The sequence below is a fragment of the Aegilops tauschii genome, chromosome 4 (genome assembly GCF_002575655.3).
Source record: "Aegilops tauschii subsp. strangulata cultivar AL8/78 chromosome 4, Aet v6.0, whole genome shotgun sequence".
Lineage (NCBI taxonomy): Eukaryota > Viridiplantae > Streptophyta > Magnoliopsida > Poales > Poaceae > Aegilops > Aegilops tauschii.
This window is the reverse complement of record NC_053038.3, coordinates 17739077-17753677: the sequence shown is the minus strand read 5'-3', so window position 1 is coordinate 17753677 and position 14601 is coordinate 17739077. Positions and strand designations below refer to the sequence as shown.

At 56.1% G+C, this 14601-nt stretch overlaps 1 protein-coding gene across 1 annotated transcript; it reads right to left on the bottom strand.

Moving 5' to 3' along the window:
* Positions 1 to 5797: 5797 nt before the first annotated feature.
* LOC109742628 (oxalate oxidase 1-like) lies at positions 5798 to 13992 on the bottom strand. Its single transcript, XM_020301729.3, has 2 exons — positions 13609 to 13992; positions 5798 to 6197 (listed from the first exon to the last, which is right to left on the bottom strand). Exons 1-2 carry the CDS (start codon positions 13990 to 13992, stop codon positions 5913 to 5915), a joined length of 669 nt encoding a protein of 222 aa, XP_020157318.1. The 3' UTR covers positions 5798 to 5912.
* Between the last annotated feature and the right edge of the window lie 609 nt (positions 13993 to 14601).

Below are 14601 nucleotides of genomic sequence, written 5' to 3'. Positions count from 1 at the left end.
AAATATAAATAACAACTTCATTATTGCCTCTAGGGCATATTTCCTTCACCTGGCGCCGGAGCATCCGGCGCTTCTGAACAACCAGATGAAGCAACTGTCGGAGCTGCATAGGATGTCCGGCTTGGCCATGAAGGATCTCATAATCCGGCTTTGGCCACCCGAACCAATTCCTAGTAGCTACTTTGGCTTGGTTAGGCGACTCGTCGATGCGCTGCCTCGAGTTGAAGCTATGAAGCGCTCGGCGTGCATAGAGGGTGCGCGGATGGCCTTTGCCCGTGTCAAGATGCACTGGGCAAAGATAAAGGCCACCGACATGGCGACCGCAGGCCCGCCCGAAGGCAAGGACCATCGCAAGTCGGAGAGATACTTCGAAGATGTCCTAGCGGGTGCCCGAATAGTAGAGGGCCAATGCTCAAAGGATGTTATGTTTGAGTGAATGTATCCGGGCTGTCAAAACTTTATTTTGTGAACCAAGGCTTCTCATATATTTATGCTTTTATCTTGGCTTATTTTCCTCCTGTGCGGCCGTTTCTAATTCTGAAAGTTTGCCAGTCGTCGGCTTCAGCCCCCGCGTAGATGCTACAGGGGTGTTTGGTATAGCGCGTGATCACACTTTATCCAATGTCTTGGTCCGTAAAGGAGGTGTCCGCACAGTGAACCAGGCAACCGTACTATGCGGCTTTATTACTTTCACTTAGCCATAGGAGTTTGATGGTGGGGCTAAGTACTAGCCCCTGGTGCGTAAGCAGCAATCCGAACAAGGATGCCTTTGTCGCATGGCTGGGCGAAAACCAGCCCCTCGTATAACACGGAGTAAATCACTAAAGATTTGTAGTAAGTCGCCGAATCGCCGACCAGCTCTCGCCATACCATGACAGTCAGTTTTCAGCTTTCTCTACTGAGGTGTTTGACCGGACGAACTAGAAACACAATCGCAGTAGTTCTCCCTTTACTATTTTAGCCGAACTAGCGGAACGTAAGGTGGTAAACACAAGAGCCGGGCAACCCAACTATAGACCAAAGACATGATTCGGAGCTGATGCATATAATGCAGTATTCGGGATGCCGAAGAGTACCCTATAGGTGTTCGGACTTTTGAAAATATACGTGGCCGAATAGAGCCCCCGGCATTCTGGCCGGACCAAAGTATATGTGGCAATCTGAAGCAAGGAGGGGATACAGATGGTAAAATAAACCAATACCGAACAGGGGTTGGCGATAAACGGTTTCCTTTATACTCTGATTAATACGTCAGGACGTGCTATTACGGATAATGCCGTGAACATCAAGGCTATTTTACATGCCGAGAATTTATACACAAGGGGAAGCTGTATACAGGGCCTAAAAAGAAAAGGTAGTCATGATGCCCTGCCGCACGTCTGCGTCGTTTCTCCTTGGTAAAAAAATCCTTTGAGAGGAGCAGTCGACGGTCGTTTATACAAAAGGGGCCTGGAAAAGAGCCCTTGCACGACCGTAGGGTAGCTAGGTTTTAATGGACCTGTAATATGTGAAAAAAAGGAAGAGAAAAAAAAGGTTGAGGTCCAAATAGGGTCAAGCCGCACTATAGACCTTGTCCGCAGTGTGCCTCCGTCGTTGCCCAAGGTATTTTAAGTGTGTAATTATGCACACACACGGGGTACATATGCCGCAGTTTTATGGGGCAATCGGCGGAGGCGAAACTGCTAGTCCAGCTCTCGATCCACCGAGTTGTCGTTTTGCATAGTAGGCCGGACTTGCTTAGCAGTGTACGGGGTCTTGATGACCGATGAAGTGTTCGCCTTGATGAGACCACTCTGCATCTCGGCTGCAAGGGCCGCGGTGTGCTCCTCAGTACGGAGGGAGAGCTCCATGTTTCCATTGACTGATAACGCCGCGCGGTCTGGGCATTTTGAGCTTTAAATACGCATAGTGCGGGACTGCATTGAAACACGTGAAGGCAGTTCGTCCGAGCAGAGCGTGATAACCGCTGCGAAAGGGGACAATGTCGAAGATCAAGTCTTCGCTTCGGAAGTTATCCGGTGAACCGAAGACTACTTCCAATGTTAACGAGCCCGTGCAGCGGCCTCTACACCGAGTATCACTCCTTTAAAGGTGGTGTTACTAGGCTTGATTCTTGAAGGGTCAATACCCATTTTACGGATAGTATCTAGATAAATCAAGGTTTGACCGCTGCCATCATCCGTAAGGACCCGAGTGAGATGATATCCATCAATGATTGGGTCGAGTACCAGGGCCGCTGAACCTCCGTGCCAGATACTGGTTGGGTGGTCCCTGCGATCGAAGGTGATCGGACAAGCCGACCATGGGATAAACTTTGGGGCGACAGGCTCTACGACGTAGACGTCCCTTAGTGCGCGCTTGTGCTCCCTCTTAGGGATATGTGTGACATATATCATGTTCAATGTTTTCACCTCAGGGGGAAATTTCTTCTGTCCCCCTATGTTCGGTGGGCGGGGCTCGTCATCGTCCTCGCTTTGAGGCCGTTTCCCCTTGTGTTCGGTATTTAATTTACCGGCCTGTTTAAAAACCTAGCAGTTTCTGTTGGAATGGTTGGCAGGCTTGTCGGGGGTGCCATGAATCTGGCAAGGCCTATTGAATATCTTGTCCAAATTAGATGGACCATCCCTATTTTCTTTGAATGGCTTCTTCCGCTGACCGGGTTTAGAGCCACTGAATCCGGTGTTGACCGTTGTTTCTTCAGTTTCGTCATTATTGTTCCGACGCTTGTTTTTGTTACATCGTGGCCTTCCGTTGCCATCCCTGGCCTCCGAAGTGCCAGGTTCGCTGGTACTGTTGCTTCTACGAGCCAACCAGCTATCTTCGCCCGCGCAGAAGCGGGTCATGAGTGCAGTAAGAGCTGCCATAGTCTTCGGCTTTTCCGACCGAGGTGTCGTGCGAGCCATTCGTCGCGGACGCTGTGCTTAAAGGCCGCTAAGGCTTTGGCGTCTGGACAGACAACAATTTGGTTCTTTTTTAATTAAGAACCGAGTCCAGAGTTTGCGGGCTGACTCTCCGGGTTGCTGGACTATGTGACTAAGGTCATCGGCGTCCAGCGGTCGGACATAAGTACCCTGGAAGTTGTCTCGAAAGGCATCCTTCCAATCTTCCCGGCTCCAATAGAGTTCTCTGGGACCAGATGGGTCTGGGCGGGCCACATCCTACATGTGGTTGTCCCTACTACATCTCGACGGCTCCGATGGAGGTACGTGGAGGTGCTCCTGGGCTAGTCCCGCAGCATGGGGAAGGCTCGGGCAGTGGCGGCCTACTCCCCCGCCCGAGTTGGTCGGCCGACTGGCTGTGGTGGATCTCTGGATCTCACATCTAGTCCCGGCGGCTAGTTGGGGAGGCGTGGCTGCTGGTGAAAACTGAGCTCCAACTATGGTCATGGCAGGCGATGGCGGCGTCTAAGCGTCGCTACCTTGTTGAAGGCATCGCCATTGTAGACACCTTTCTTCTCACTCACGCTGTTCCGGGGAAACCCTAGATTCGGGTATCCTGGATTGGACGATGGCGACGCTTTCAGTGTCACTCTCGGCATTGTTTTGGAGCAGTTGCTAGATGGAGGACGCAAGGAGTGGAGCGGTGTACATCTACCGTGTCGACGACGGTGAGTCTGGGCGGCGTGGTGCAGCAGGGTCTCGGTGACGGACGTGAGTTGATGGACTCGCGCAGGGCGACGGCCCTGTCTGGTGTCGTGGGGGCGTCTGGCAAGGTCGATGCATGAGTGCCTGCTCTGAAGATGGATCGGTGGAAGACGGCTGCGTCGACTTCTGAGAGTTCGTCGGACCGGTGTGTGCCCCAGACCCGGTATGAGGCTTGGTTGGGGCCTCGGGCTTTAGATGTTAGGCTTTGGTGCGAGGTATGTTTGGTATTTGGCTCGGACTTTCGGCCCCCCTTCATTAACTGGATATGAGCAGTGGCAGATGTTGCCAAGATGGTGGCTTCAGACTTACTGATATACTACTTTGTAAAGTCTTTGCGAATAATTAATAAAATGAATGCATGCATTGTTCAGATGTAGAGACCGGGGTCATCCTCCTTTTAAAAAAATTGATAATTGATGGGTGGGTGACATGCGGATATGTTGTGCTCCACCTGGCGGAGGGGCCAGCTGAGGCGGCCGGGTACACCGGAGAGATTGTCCGGAGACAGGGAGAGGCGGACCGATGCATGCGCTGGATGGATGACGGTCACAAAGGAAGTCTAACTCTTCGACACAACAGGCTCGTTGATTGTCACTGACAAGCACGTTTTCGTTGTTTCGCAGGCGTCTCACGAATTTTTAAACTATGCTTTGATCGGTCGTTGATTTGCTCACTGATCGATCAGGCGCGTACTTCACCCGAGCACCACCTAGCCCAGTAACAGACCTAGAAATAAAATGAAGGGTGTGCACACTTCAACAAAGTTGAAGTCTATTTCAATTAGCTTGCATGGGTCTTAAAAATAAGCTAATTTTTACATGATGAAAAAATATTTTCCAAAAATCTGGGTATGCCATGGTACACGTGGCACCCCCTGAGTACGCTACTGCTTGGCCCCAAAGCCGCAATCAGCATCTGTGCAGCAAGAATGGCCACGTAACAACGTCGAAAGCCCTCACAACATTGAGCTTCAGGGATAGCATAGGAATCTTCCTCTGATGGAATTACTTGATAGATTTGCTAACCAACATGAAATTACCTTGGATTGTCTTTGATTATTATCAATGATGAGATGATCCAACATAGGGCCCAGAGAAACTGCAAGGGCCTTGGAAAATATCTTAGGGATCCCATGAAGTAGACTAATGGGATGGAAATCCGCAATATTGGCCACCCCATCTTTCTTAGGGAGGAGAGCAATGTAGGCCTAATTGCGGGAATGAAAATTCCTACCATTATCACGAGGAATTTGCTGGATTGCCACCATAAGCACATCCTTGATAATAGATCGACAAATCTGTTAAAAGCGCGCCAAAAAGCCCTCTGTCCCTATTGCCTTGTCCGAGAAATTGGGATTTTTCAAGATGAAACAATAAAAGGAAGAGGTGGATGCATTTGCATATATACACAAAGCTTGAACCGGTACATTTGCAGTGCATACCAATAACTTGAGAGCATGCTTTTCCGACAAATGATGTTCTACCATGCATGGATCCACCGTCAGTGATCACTTTGAGATTCATGCTACCTTTTGGGTTGTTGTTAAAATTTATCTTCTTTCAAAGTGTTGCATTAGGTTTTTACTCTCGTTCAGAATTGTATCATAATGGTTTGTTGTGTATCGCCGTTTATCAACAAATCTAATCTAAAACAAGTGTATTTTATTATTGGTACATACTGAGATAGGATGATACACTGAAACAAGAAAAAGAAACCCAAACGAAACATTATGACACAAGATCAATTTGACAACAACCAAAAAAGTAGCCCGAATCTCATAGCAACAACGATGATGGATCCATATATATGGGATACCCTATGCATGGTAGAAAAATCCCACTCTCATATTTGCGTACATTTTCTAGATTGCTACAATGCATTGAACCGACACAATTTACATTTTGACAATATATTTCCGTAACTTGAGAACATGTTTTATAAATGGTTTGGAGATTATGCACCACGCCGTGGCGACGTAAACTTGAGAGCATGTTTGACTTATAAAAGGGCAACATGACAAATTGCAAAAATGATAATTATATATTTCATTCAATGAAAAGAACAAAGACGACAATAAAAGTAGTACATTTCAATTCCTCGTATCGGTTCTAAAGGCTGAATTGCTAGGCTAACTTATTCAATTTTAATACAACTGCATGGAGCTTAACCAGAAGCTTGAATACATGTCTTCTGTTGAGAATTATTAAATTTCGCTAGCATGCATATATCGAATTATATATTGATCATTTCAGGGCTGGCTCCCAGGAATTAAGACCCACCAACGAACTTGGATTTGAGAAGTTCCACGACCCCAGCCTCCACCCGGAGAGCCTTGGTGAGCACCGGTGTGGGGATGGGCGGGTTGGAACCGAAGAGCGTGAGTGGCACGAAGACGATGCCGGGGTTCTGGCTGTTGAAGGAGACGACCATCGAGGCCTCCGTCTTACCGATGTTGAACTGGAAGTGCATGAGCCCGCGCGGGATGAGAAACGTCTCACCGGCGCGCACCACCCTGGAGTAGAGCTTGTTCCCGGAGTCAAGGCTGCCGAGGAGCTCAACTTTCATCACAATTGTCGGATTTCGGGTTTCGGCAAAACCCTTAAGGTTCGAACTCTGGGGTGCACACGAAGATCTCTCTCTTCCCTAACTCACGCCCAAACCGCGATCTCAAGGCTTAGCGCGTCAAGCCCGAAGAACAAGGGACACAAGGTTTACACTGGTTCGGGCCATGAATATGGTGTAATACCCTACTCCAATGTGTGGTGGTGGATTGCCCCTTGGGGAGAGGATGAACAGTACAACGGAAGAACAACCTCCTGAGGGGATGTGTTCTTGTGCTTGGCGAGCTAGTGTGGTTGAGAGTGATCCGAATGATTTCCCGAATCCATCCCCCTTGCTAAGGTGGTGGCTAGTCCTATTTATAGAGGCCCTGGTCCTCTCCCCAAATATTGAGCGGGAAGGGATCCAACAACGGCCAAATTTGAAGGGGGACAACTAGTACAAGTTATCCTGACTAAAGGTGGTCTTCGCCTACCAAAGGCTGTGGTGGTGACGCCGTCTTGGGCTCCACGGTGACCTCCATCCTACCGTCCTCCTAGTCTTGGTCTTGTTGCACCAATATGGAAACCTTTGCTTGACACCTCAGGACTCCTCGCCTGCGCCTGCCTCTTTAGCACCAAAGAGGAAATGAGGACACTGCGCGGGCTGGCGCCCGCCTGGCACCCGCCTAGCCTTGGTCGTCATGGCTTGCGTCACTGGAACCTCACGAGGTGCTCCTTGCCTTGATCTCTCCGCTCCTCGCGAGCCAGCCTGGTGAGGCCGCCCCTGAGGAGGTCTTGCGTCGTCCGCCTCGCGAGGCTTGGTCCCTCGCGAGGTTCTTGAAGCTTTGTTGATGAAGACGGGTCATACCAGGCCGCTGGTGAGCCACGCCGCAGGCCGCAGGCAGGCATGTCTGGGGACCCCCGTTCCCAGAACGCCGAAAGTAGCCCCGGGCCCAAGGCGCGCTCGGACTTGGCTTCGAGTGCGGAGCGCCGCGGGCCCCAACAGCCTGCAGCCTTGGTTGACGCGTGGCGATTGATGGGACGTGGGCGTCTCCGCTTCCCCACGCTGCCTCGGCAACTGCCCGATTTGACGAGTCCCTGCTGCATGCAAAAGCGGGTTATCATTACCTGCGATCGTGGGGGTCGACGATTGGCCTCCTTCAGGCTATAAATGAGGAGGGGGCAGAACCCCCGTCGCTCATCTCTTCCTGCTCCGCTTGCTTCTTCCTCCTTGCCTCTTCACCCGCATCGATTCTCATGGCGCCGATTCGGAGGTTCTCGACCGCCGAAAAGGGGAAAGCCCCCCGCGATGAGCTTGGGCCTCTTCCGCCGAAGAAGAGGTTGGCCCACCGCCGCGACGTGGTCGCGAGACCGGAGGTGGTGAGGCCTTGGTACGAGGGGCCTCCTCCCGGTTATCCGCTGCCTCTGTACGCCCAAGGCGAGGGCTCCGGAGAGAGAGAGGCGACATCCAGCGCCGCCCATGCCGCGACAGCGGTCGCCGCGCCACGGTGGCGCGCGTCGTCGCCCCAGGAACTCACGCCGAGGGCTCCTCGCGCGAGCTTGTGATGTGGGCGGCGATGCCTCCGCGCACCTGGATTCGCTTCCCGCAGTTCTTCTCCGCCGAGGTGCCGCCGAGAGGTCCCGTCAAGCTATGGCTGCAACAGCCGACTGCGATGCCCCGGCGACCGGAGCGGAGATTGAACTCGTCTCCCCAGGTAAGATCTTCATGACACGCGGCTGGGGCGAGGTATCTCATGTCTGCCGGACGGAAGGCGCCCTCGCCATCCACTTCGAGGACGACGGCGCATCCACGATGCTCTTCAAGGCCTTCAACGAGGAAGGCCGCCGCCTGGAGTGCTGCCCCGGAGGGGGCCGCCGGGATGGTGCTGCGGCAGGGGCCTGTCCAGCCACCGTCCTCACCAGCAGCTCTTCTGGTAGCGGCGGCGCTTGGGAGTCCAATGACTCTCCCGAGCCCTGAGACTCCAGAGACAAGTGACGACAGCTACGTGCCTCCGAGCTCTCGTCGTGCCCGGAGCAAAGCCTCGGTGCGCGGGCGCCGACGCCGTTGATCTGGATGGGGTTGGCACCGACCTTCGTGGCCCACTGTTGATGATGGAGTAGGCGCGCGTAGATAGGGCTTCTAGCGATCCTTTCCTTTTGTTCCCTGCGAGGAATTGAGTCGAACCCCGTGGGGGCGCGTGTAAAGGGTCTGTAATGCCTTTTGTTGAAATCATCCTTATTATGGAGATTTACGGATGCATGTTTTGCTTCGGCTCAGTCTCTCCCTTTCCCACTCCGCGATAGCTTGGTGCTCTATGCTGACAGGTCCCGGTCCCCAGGCAGGCTGCAGCCGTCGCTGGTATGCCAGGTCGCGATGCCGTGGTCAAGGCCAGGAGGTGAGCGGCCCGAGGTCCAGTAGGAGCTCCTGAGGCGCGATGCCCAAGAGGTCCCCTTTAGCGTGCAAGCAGCCACCGAGAGGTAGAAAAGGGAGGCCGCGTTGCCGTAACAAAGCTGCAACAAGTGAGGGTCCTATGCCGTTTGATTAATCTGGGAGCGAAACTTATCTCGGCAGTCTAGAGTCGATTACTTGTACCGCGCCGGACTCGCGCGTCGCCATCTGCAGCACAGCGAGGTTAGGCCCGTGCGGGTCTCCCCCTCTTCCCCATGTTCTTCTAGGTGCTCTACGTCCTCAGGTCCCGACCCTCGAGCGAGCTCAGCCGCCGCTGGTATGCCAGGTCGCGATGCCGTGGTCAAGGCCAGGGGGTGAGGGCTGGAGAGCCAGTAAGAGCTCCTGAGTCGCGATGCTCAGGAGCCCCCCTTTTAACGCGCGAGCGAATTACGTGGGAAAAAGGGAGAGTGCCCGTGGTACCGCCTGCCGCCGCCCTCGGGATGTTCCTGCAAGTTAACACAAGGTGGGGCGCGAATGGCGGCCACGCCTGCCAGTCTGCCACTAGCCGTTTCCGCAAGGAGAGGAGGGCACTGAGGGCCTGGTGAGGTGACGTGCGCGGGCGTGCCATGAGCCAGAGCTTGACCACTCAGATTTGTCAGCGTTGCTGGGACGGACCCGAGCACAAGCGATGTGCCAGCATGAGCAGTCCTCGTTGCAGGATGAGCGAGGGGCCGACCGGCGATAGGGCTGGCCACGGTAAGTAACAGTCAAGCAGGTGATAACCATAATAACTCACGAGGTGATGCGAGCTAGCTTAGATAAACGCGAAAACGATAGAGGCCACTGGGACGGACCCGATCGGCTTGGGGATATGCAGCCCGAGGGGCGCCCCCAGCAAAGTAAGCTAAAGATGTAAAAGGGATATAAGTCGCAGGGGCAGGCCCGTGCGACCTGGGAATAATGCAGCCCGAGGGGCGCTCCCAGCTGAATAAACTCGGAAAATGTCACATGGTTCCGTCGTCGAAGAAGAGTTGGGGTAGCTGAAGGCACGTGCCGAAGGAGTCGCTCCTCATGAGCCGCCTAGACCCTAAGACTCGGGAGGCTCTGGGGGCTCGGGCGGTTCCTTGAGGATCGTCTCCATCTCCACCAGGACTGCATGATGCCTTGCCTCCTGAGCAGCCAGGATGCTCCGGAGGTGACGCTGGTAGGCCGCCGCCACACTCGGCAAGCCGAATGGCATGCGGACGAAGCTGTGAGGTGGACCCTCGCAACGCCCAGCGCGCGAAGGCCAGAAGTGCTCCTGAGACGCGGCTCTGTTGAGCCCTGGGATGTCGATGCAGACGCGTAGCCTGCCGTCCTCGCCAGGATGGGGGGCTGCTCTAGGTGGGCGGCGGTCGCCGCGCATGGCTCTTGCTTCTTGAGGCTCCTGGGTGGCCTTGTCGATGAACTCCTGAGCACCAGGCGCTCCTTGCCCAGTGCCCTCTTGAGGGAAACGTGCTGCAAAGCATGCCTCCACGTGGTGCCCGAGCGCCTCCCTCGTGATGTTGGCTAGGTCTGAGGCCCTCCAGAAGAGAGCCCCCGAGCTTTGCCCGAGGAGGGCGCCAGGCGCGCCTTCCTATGCAAGGGAGGGAGGCGCCCCAGGCGTGAGCGCCGATCCTGAGGTGGCGTGGCTGGAGATGCCGCCCTCCTGAGGCCCGGTGCGGAGTAGCTGCTTCTTCTTCTTGGGGATGGCCTCAGGACGGTACTGCGGGCCTTCGTTGTTGGGGTCTTCGATTGCTGCGGCTTGGAAGGCGCGCTCGAGGGAGCACACCGCATCTCTTTCTTCGCAGGGGACTGTGATGATCCCGCCGCTTCCCGGCATCTTGAGGACGTTGTAGCCATGGTGGGTCACGGCCATGAACTTGGCCAAGGCTGGATACCCGAGGACGGCATTGTACGGCAGACGAATGTGGGTGACGTCGAAGTTGATGAGCTCGGTGCGGTAGTTGTCGCGCTGGCCGAAGGTGACAGGGAGGCGGACTTGCCCTATCGGGGTGGTGGAGCCGTCGGTAACTCCCGAGAAGGGCTTGGTAGGATGTAGCTGACCGTATGGCACTTGGAGACTGTCGAATGTCTCGACGGACAGGACATTAAGCCCTGCGCCGCCGTCGATGAGGGTCTTGGTGACTTGGACGTTGCTGATGACGGGTGAGCAAAGCATCGGGAGGGCGCCAGCAGTGGCTGCGCATTTGAGCTGATCCGCCGAGCTGAAGGTGATGGCACACTTGTACCACCTAAGCGGGCGTGTGGCCTCGAGCCTGGGAAGAGCCGCGTTCACCTCACGGGAAAACTGCTTGAAGAGGCGTTGGGACGCTGGGGCCTGAGCTCCACCCAAGATGCAGGCGATAGCGCGCGACTCTTGGAAGCCCCCAGCCCCCTCATCCTGATGATGGTCGTCGTTCCTCCTTGGCGGCGGCAGTGGAGGAAGGCCTGCATTGCCCTGAGGACGATCCTCACGAGGCTGGTCCCTACACGCGCCCTGACAAGGCTGGTCCTGCCAGCGATCCTCACGAGGCCGGTCACGCCACTCCTGGCGGGGGCCGCGATCGTCCCAGCGTCCTGCGCCTTGTCCTCCTCCTCGGCCGTATCCCCGATCGTTGCGCTCGGGGCGTCGACCGAAGCGTCCATCTCGAATGGCCCTAAGCTCTTGACAGTCGTTGGTGTTGTGGCTGTGCATGTTGTGGAAGGCGCAGAACGGGTGGCTGCTCCTGGATGACTCGGGGTGGTCCCGGGCACGCTTCGTGTCCGGCTCGGCCGCGAGCACGGCCACTCCCTTGTGCTTCACGTTCTTGGCCTTGGCTTTCTTCTCCTCCGAATCGACTGCAGGGAGCTCGAGGAGGGAAAGGCGCCCCTCCTCAGCTCGTGCGCACTTGGTCGCCATGTTGAACAGCTCCAGGGCCGTGCACAACTCCTCGTGGATGGCGAGCTCCTCCTTCATCTTGACGTCGCGAACGCCATCGAAGAACGCTGAAATGATGGCCTCATCTGTCACCTTGGGGATCTTGAGGCGAACGATGTTGAAGCGCTAGATGTACTTTTGCAGGGTCTCCCCTGGCTGCTGCTTGACTCGGCGTAGGTCCCCCGCGGCCGGCGGCCGGTTGCGAGTGCCCTGGAAGTTGGTGATGAAGCGGTCGCGCATCTCACCCCAGGTGGAGATCGATCCTGGGGGCAGATTCAGGAGCCACGAGCGAGCTCCGTCCTTGAGAGCCATGGGGAACCAGTTTGCCATGACTTTTTCGTTGCCGTTGGCTGCTTCGATGCTCAGCTCGTACAGCTGCAGGAACTCCGCGGGGTCGGGGGTGCCGTCGTAGCGAGGAGGCAGGTCAGGCTTGAACTTGCCCGGCCAGACGACGCTGCAGCTCCGGAGTGAAGGCACGACAACCAGCCGTGGCCACCGGAGCCTTCTGGAGAGGTGGAGCCTGTCCTTGATGTCTATGCGCTACCAGCGCAGGCAGCACGCAGTCTTGTCGTGGTGGCGCCGGGAGCGCCGGGGCATTTTCTCGAGGCCGAGGGACTTCTTGACAGCTTCCTTCTTCTAGCGCGGGCACCCAGCGCGGCGGGTCGCGCCGGGGGGCTGTGCACCTTGGCGCTAGAGCTCCGTCTTGTTGCGGAGGCGGCGGAGGTGCTCCGTGGGCCACGTCGCCCGCGGCTGGAGGAGGGCGAGGTAGCGAGAACGAGGGGACAGGCGAGCCCCCAGCGGCGCTGACGAGCTTGGCGATGTGGTCCAGCCAGTCCTCGTGGAGGTCGTCGACGGGGCGGTAACGCAGGAGCTCGCGCGCCATGAGCAGCGCGGCCTGCGCGTCGGCGGGTGAACACTGAGCGTGGGACGACGAGCCTGCTGGAGTCAGCGACGGGGTGGCGGTGCGGCCGTCCCGCTGCATAGAGGGGTGCAGCGAGGACGCCTGCTACTCGTTTCTTGCCGGGCCGGTGACTGTGTTGGCAGCGGGTGATGGCGAATGACGGGGAGGCCCGCCGACAGGAGCCGTCTGAGCGACCCAAGCGGCGAGGGCGGCCCGGCGCTCGGCGCGGGCTCGACGTGCGTCCGACATGGATGCGGTGAAGCGATGGAACGTAGATCGGTGGAAGAAAAGCTTCGGCGCACCCCTACCTGGCGCGCCAAATGTCGGATTTCGGGTTCCGGCAAAACCCTTAAGTTTGAACTCTGGGGTGCGCACGAAGATCTCTCTCTTCCCTAACTCACGCCCACACCGCGATCTCAAGGCTTAGCGCGTCGAGCCCGAAGAACAAGGGACACAAGGTTTATACTGGTTCGGGCCACCAATGTGGTGTAAAACCCTATTCCAGTGTGTGGTGGTGGATTGCCCCTTGGGCAGAGGATGAACAATATAAGGGAAGAACAGCCTCCGGAGGGGAGGTGTTCTTGCGCTTGGCGAGCTAGTGTGGTTGAGAGTGATTCGAATGATTTCCCAAATCCGTCCCCCTTGCTAAGGTGGTGGCTAGTCCTATTTATAGAGGCCCTGGTCCTCTTCCCAAATATTGAGCGGGAAGGGATCCAACAACGACCAAATTAGAAGGGGGACAACTAGTACAAGTTCTCCTGACTAAAGGTGGTCTTCGCCTGCCAAAGGCTGTGGTGGTGACGCCGTCTTGGGTTCCACGGTGACCTCCATGCTGCCGTCCTACTGGTCTTGGTCTCGTTGCACCAATTGGAAACCTTTGCTTGACGCCTTGGGACTCCTCGCCTGCGCCTGCCTCTTTAGCACCAAAGAGGAAATGAGGACACTACGCGGGCTGGCGCCCGCCTGGCCTTGGTCGTCATGGCTTGCGTCACTGGAACCACGCGAGGTGCCCCTTGCCTTGATCTCTCCGCTCCTCGCGAGCCAGCCTGGTGAGGCCGCCCCTGAGGAGGTCTTGCGTCGTCCGCCTCACGAGGCTTGGTCCCTCGCGAGGGTCTTGAAGGTTTGTTGATGAAGACGGGTCGTACCAGGCCGCTGGTGAGCCACGCCGCAGGCCGCAGGCAGGCAAGTCTGGGGACCCCCGTTCCCAGAACGCCGACAACGATGCCAATCTCGGTGGCACGCGGGTGGATGTGCGGCGGGTTGGTGCCTCCGGGTGGGAAGTCCACGCGGTTCATGGACACGTCTAGTGTGTTCATACCGGGCCACTCAGCCACGTCGAGCTCCGTCATGTCCGAGCCGTTCGGGGTGGACGTGTTGCCGGCCTTGGGCAGCTTGGACAAAAAGAGGAAGTCATCACCAGCCTCCGACATGGGCTTGCATGGATGTCCGTTCATCGAGACCGCCTTGCCATCAAGGTCGACGACACAAAAGTCCTGGAGAGGGTCAGGGTCCGTGGCATGGACAGCTGGAGCAAGGAGGAGCATGGTGAGCATGCCAGCTATGAGTTTGGAGCACCCCATTGCTTGCCACGGAACAAGCTTAGGTAGGCCTGATCAGCTAGAGTTTATGATCGAGTGTGTCCAAGGCACTGGTGGTTGCTGCTAAGCTGTGGTGGATGAGATAGTGCTGAGGCATATGATGTCCTTTATATAGGACCTGGATCAGTGCATTCATGAATGCATGGAGTTAATTGCACAGAAGTACCACAATTGGGGCATCACATGCAGTTTGGTAACACGATTCCTAATTTTTGCGTGTCAGTACCAAGATTGTTCCAGGCTGTTGCAAATAAGGCTAAAACTTTGTTTTATACGTATTGACGCTATATCCGACAGCTCGGGCCCACCCGTCAGGTGCCACACTGGCCAATCGGTGCGTGCCCGCACCCTGACTAGGACGAGCCGCCCTCAACCCCTGGTCCGGTCGCACCGGTTCGTCCCCTACCGCACCATTCCCCTCCCCTCCTCCTCGCTCGTTCCCTCCGTCGCCGCCGCCCGCGTTCCCGACTGTCGGCTGCCGCACCGCGCCACCGACGCCATGGTTTTGGAGGACGAAAGCAGCGACGACCAGTCTAGCCTCCCGTACATGCACTCTTGCTCCTCCACCGACGGGCTTAACCAGGTCAGTAT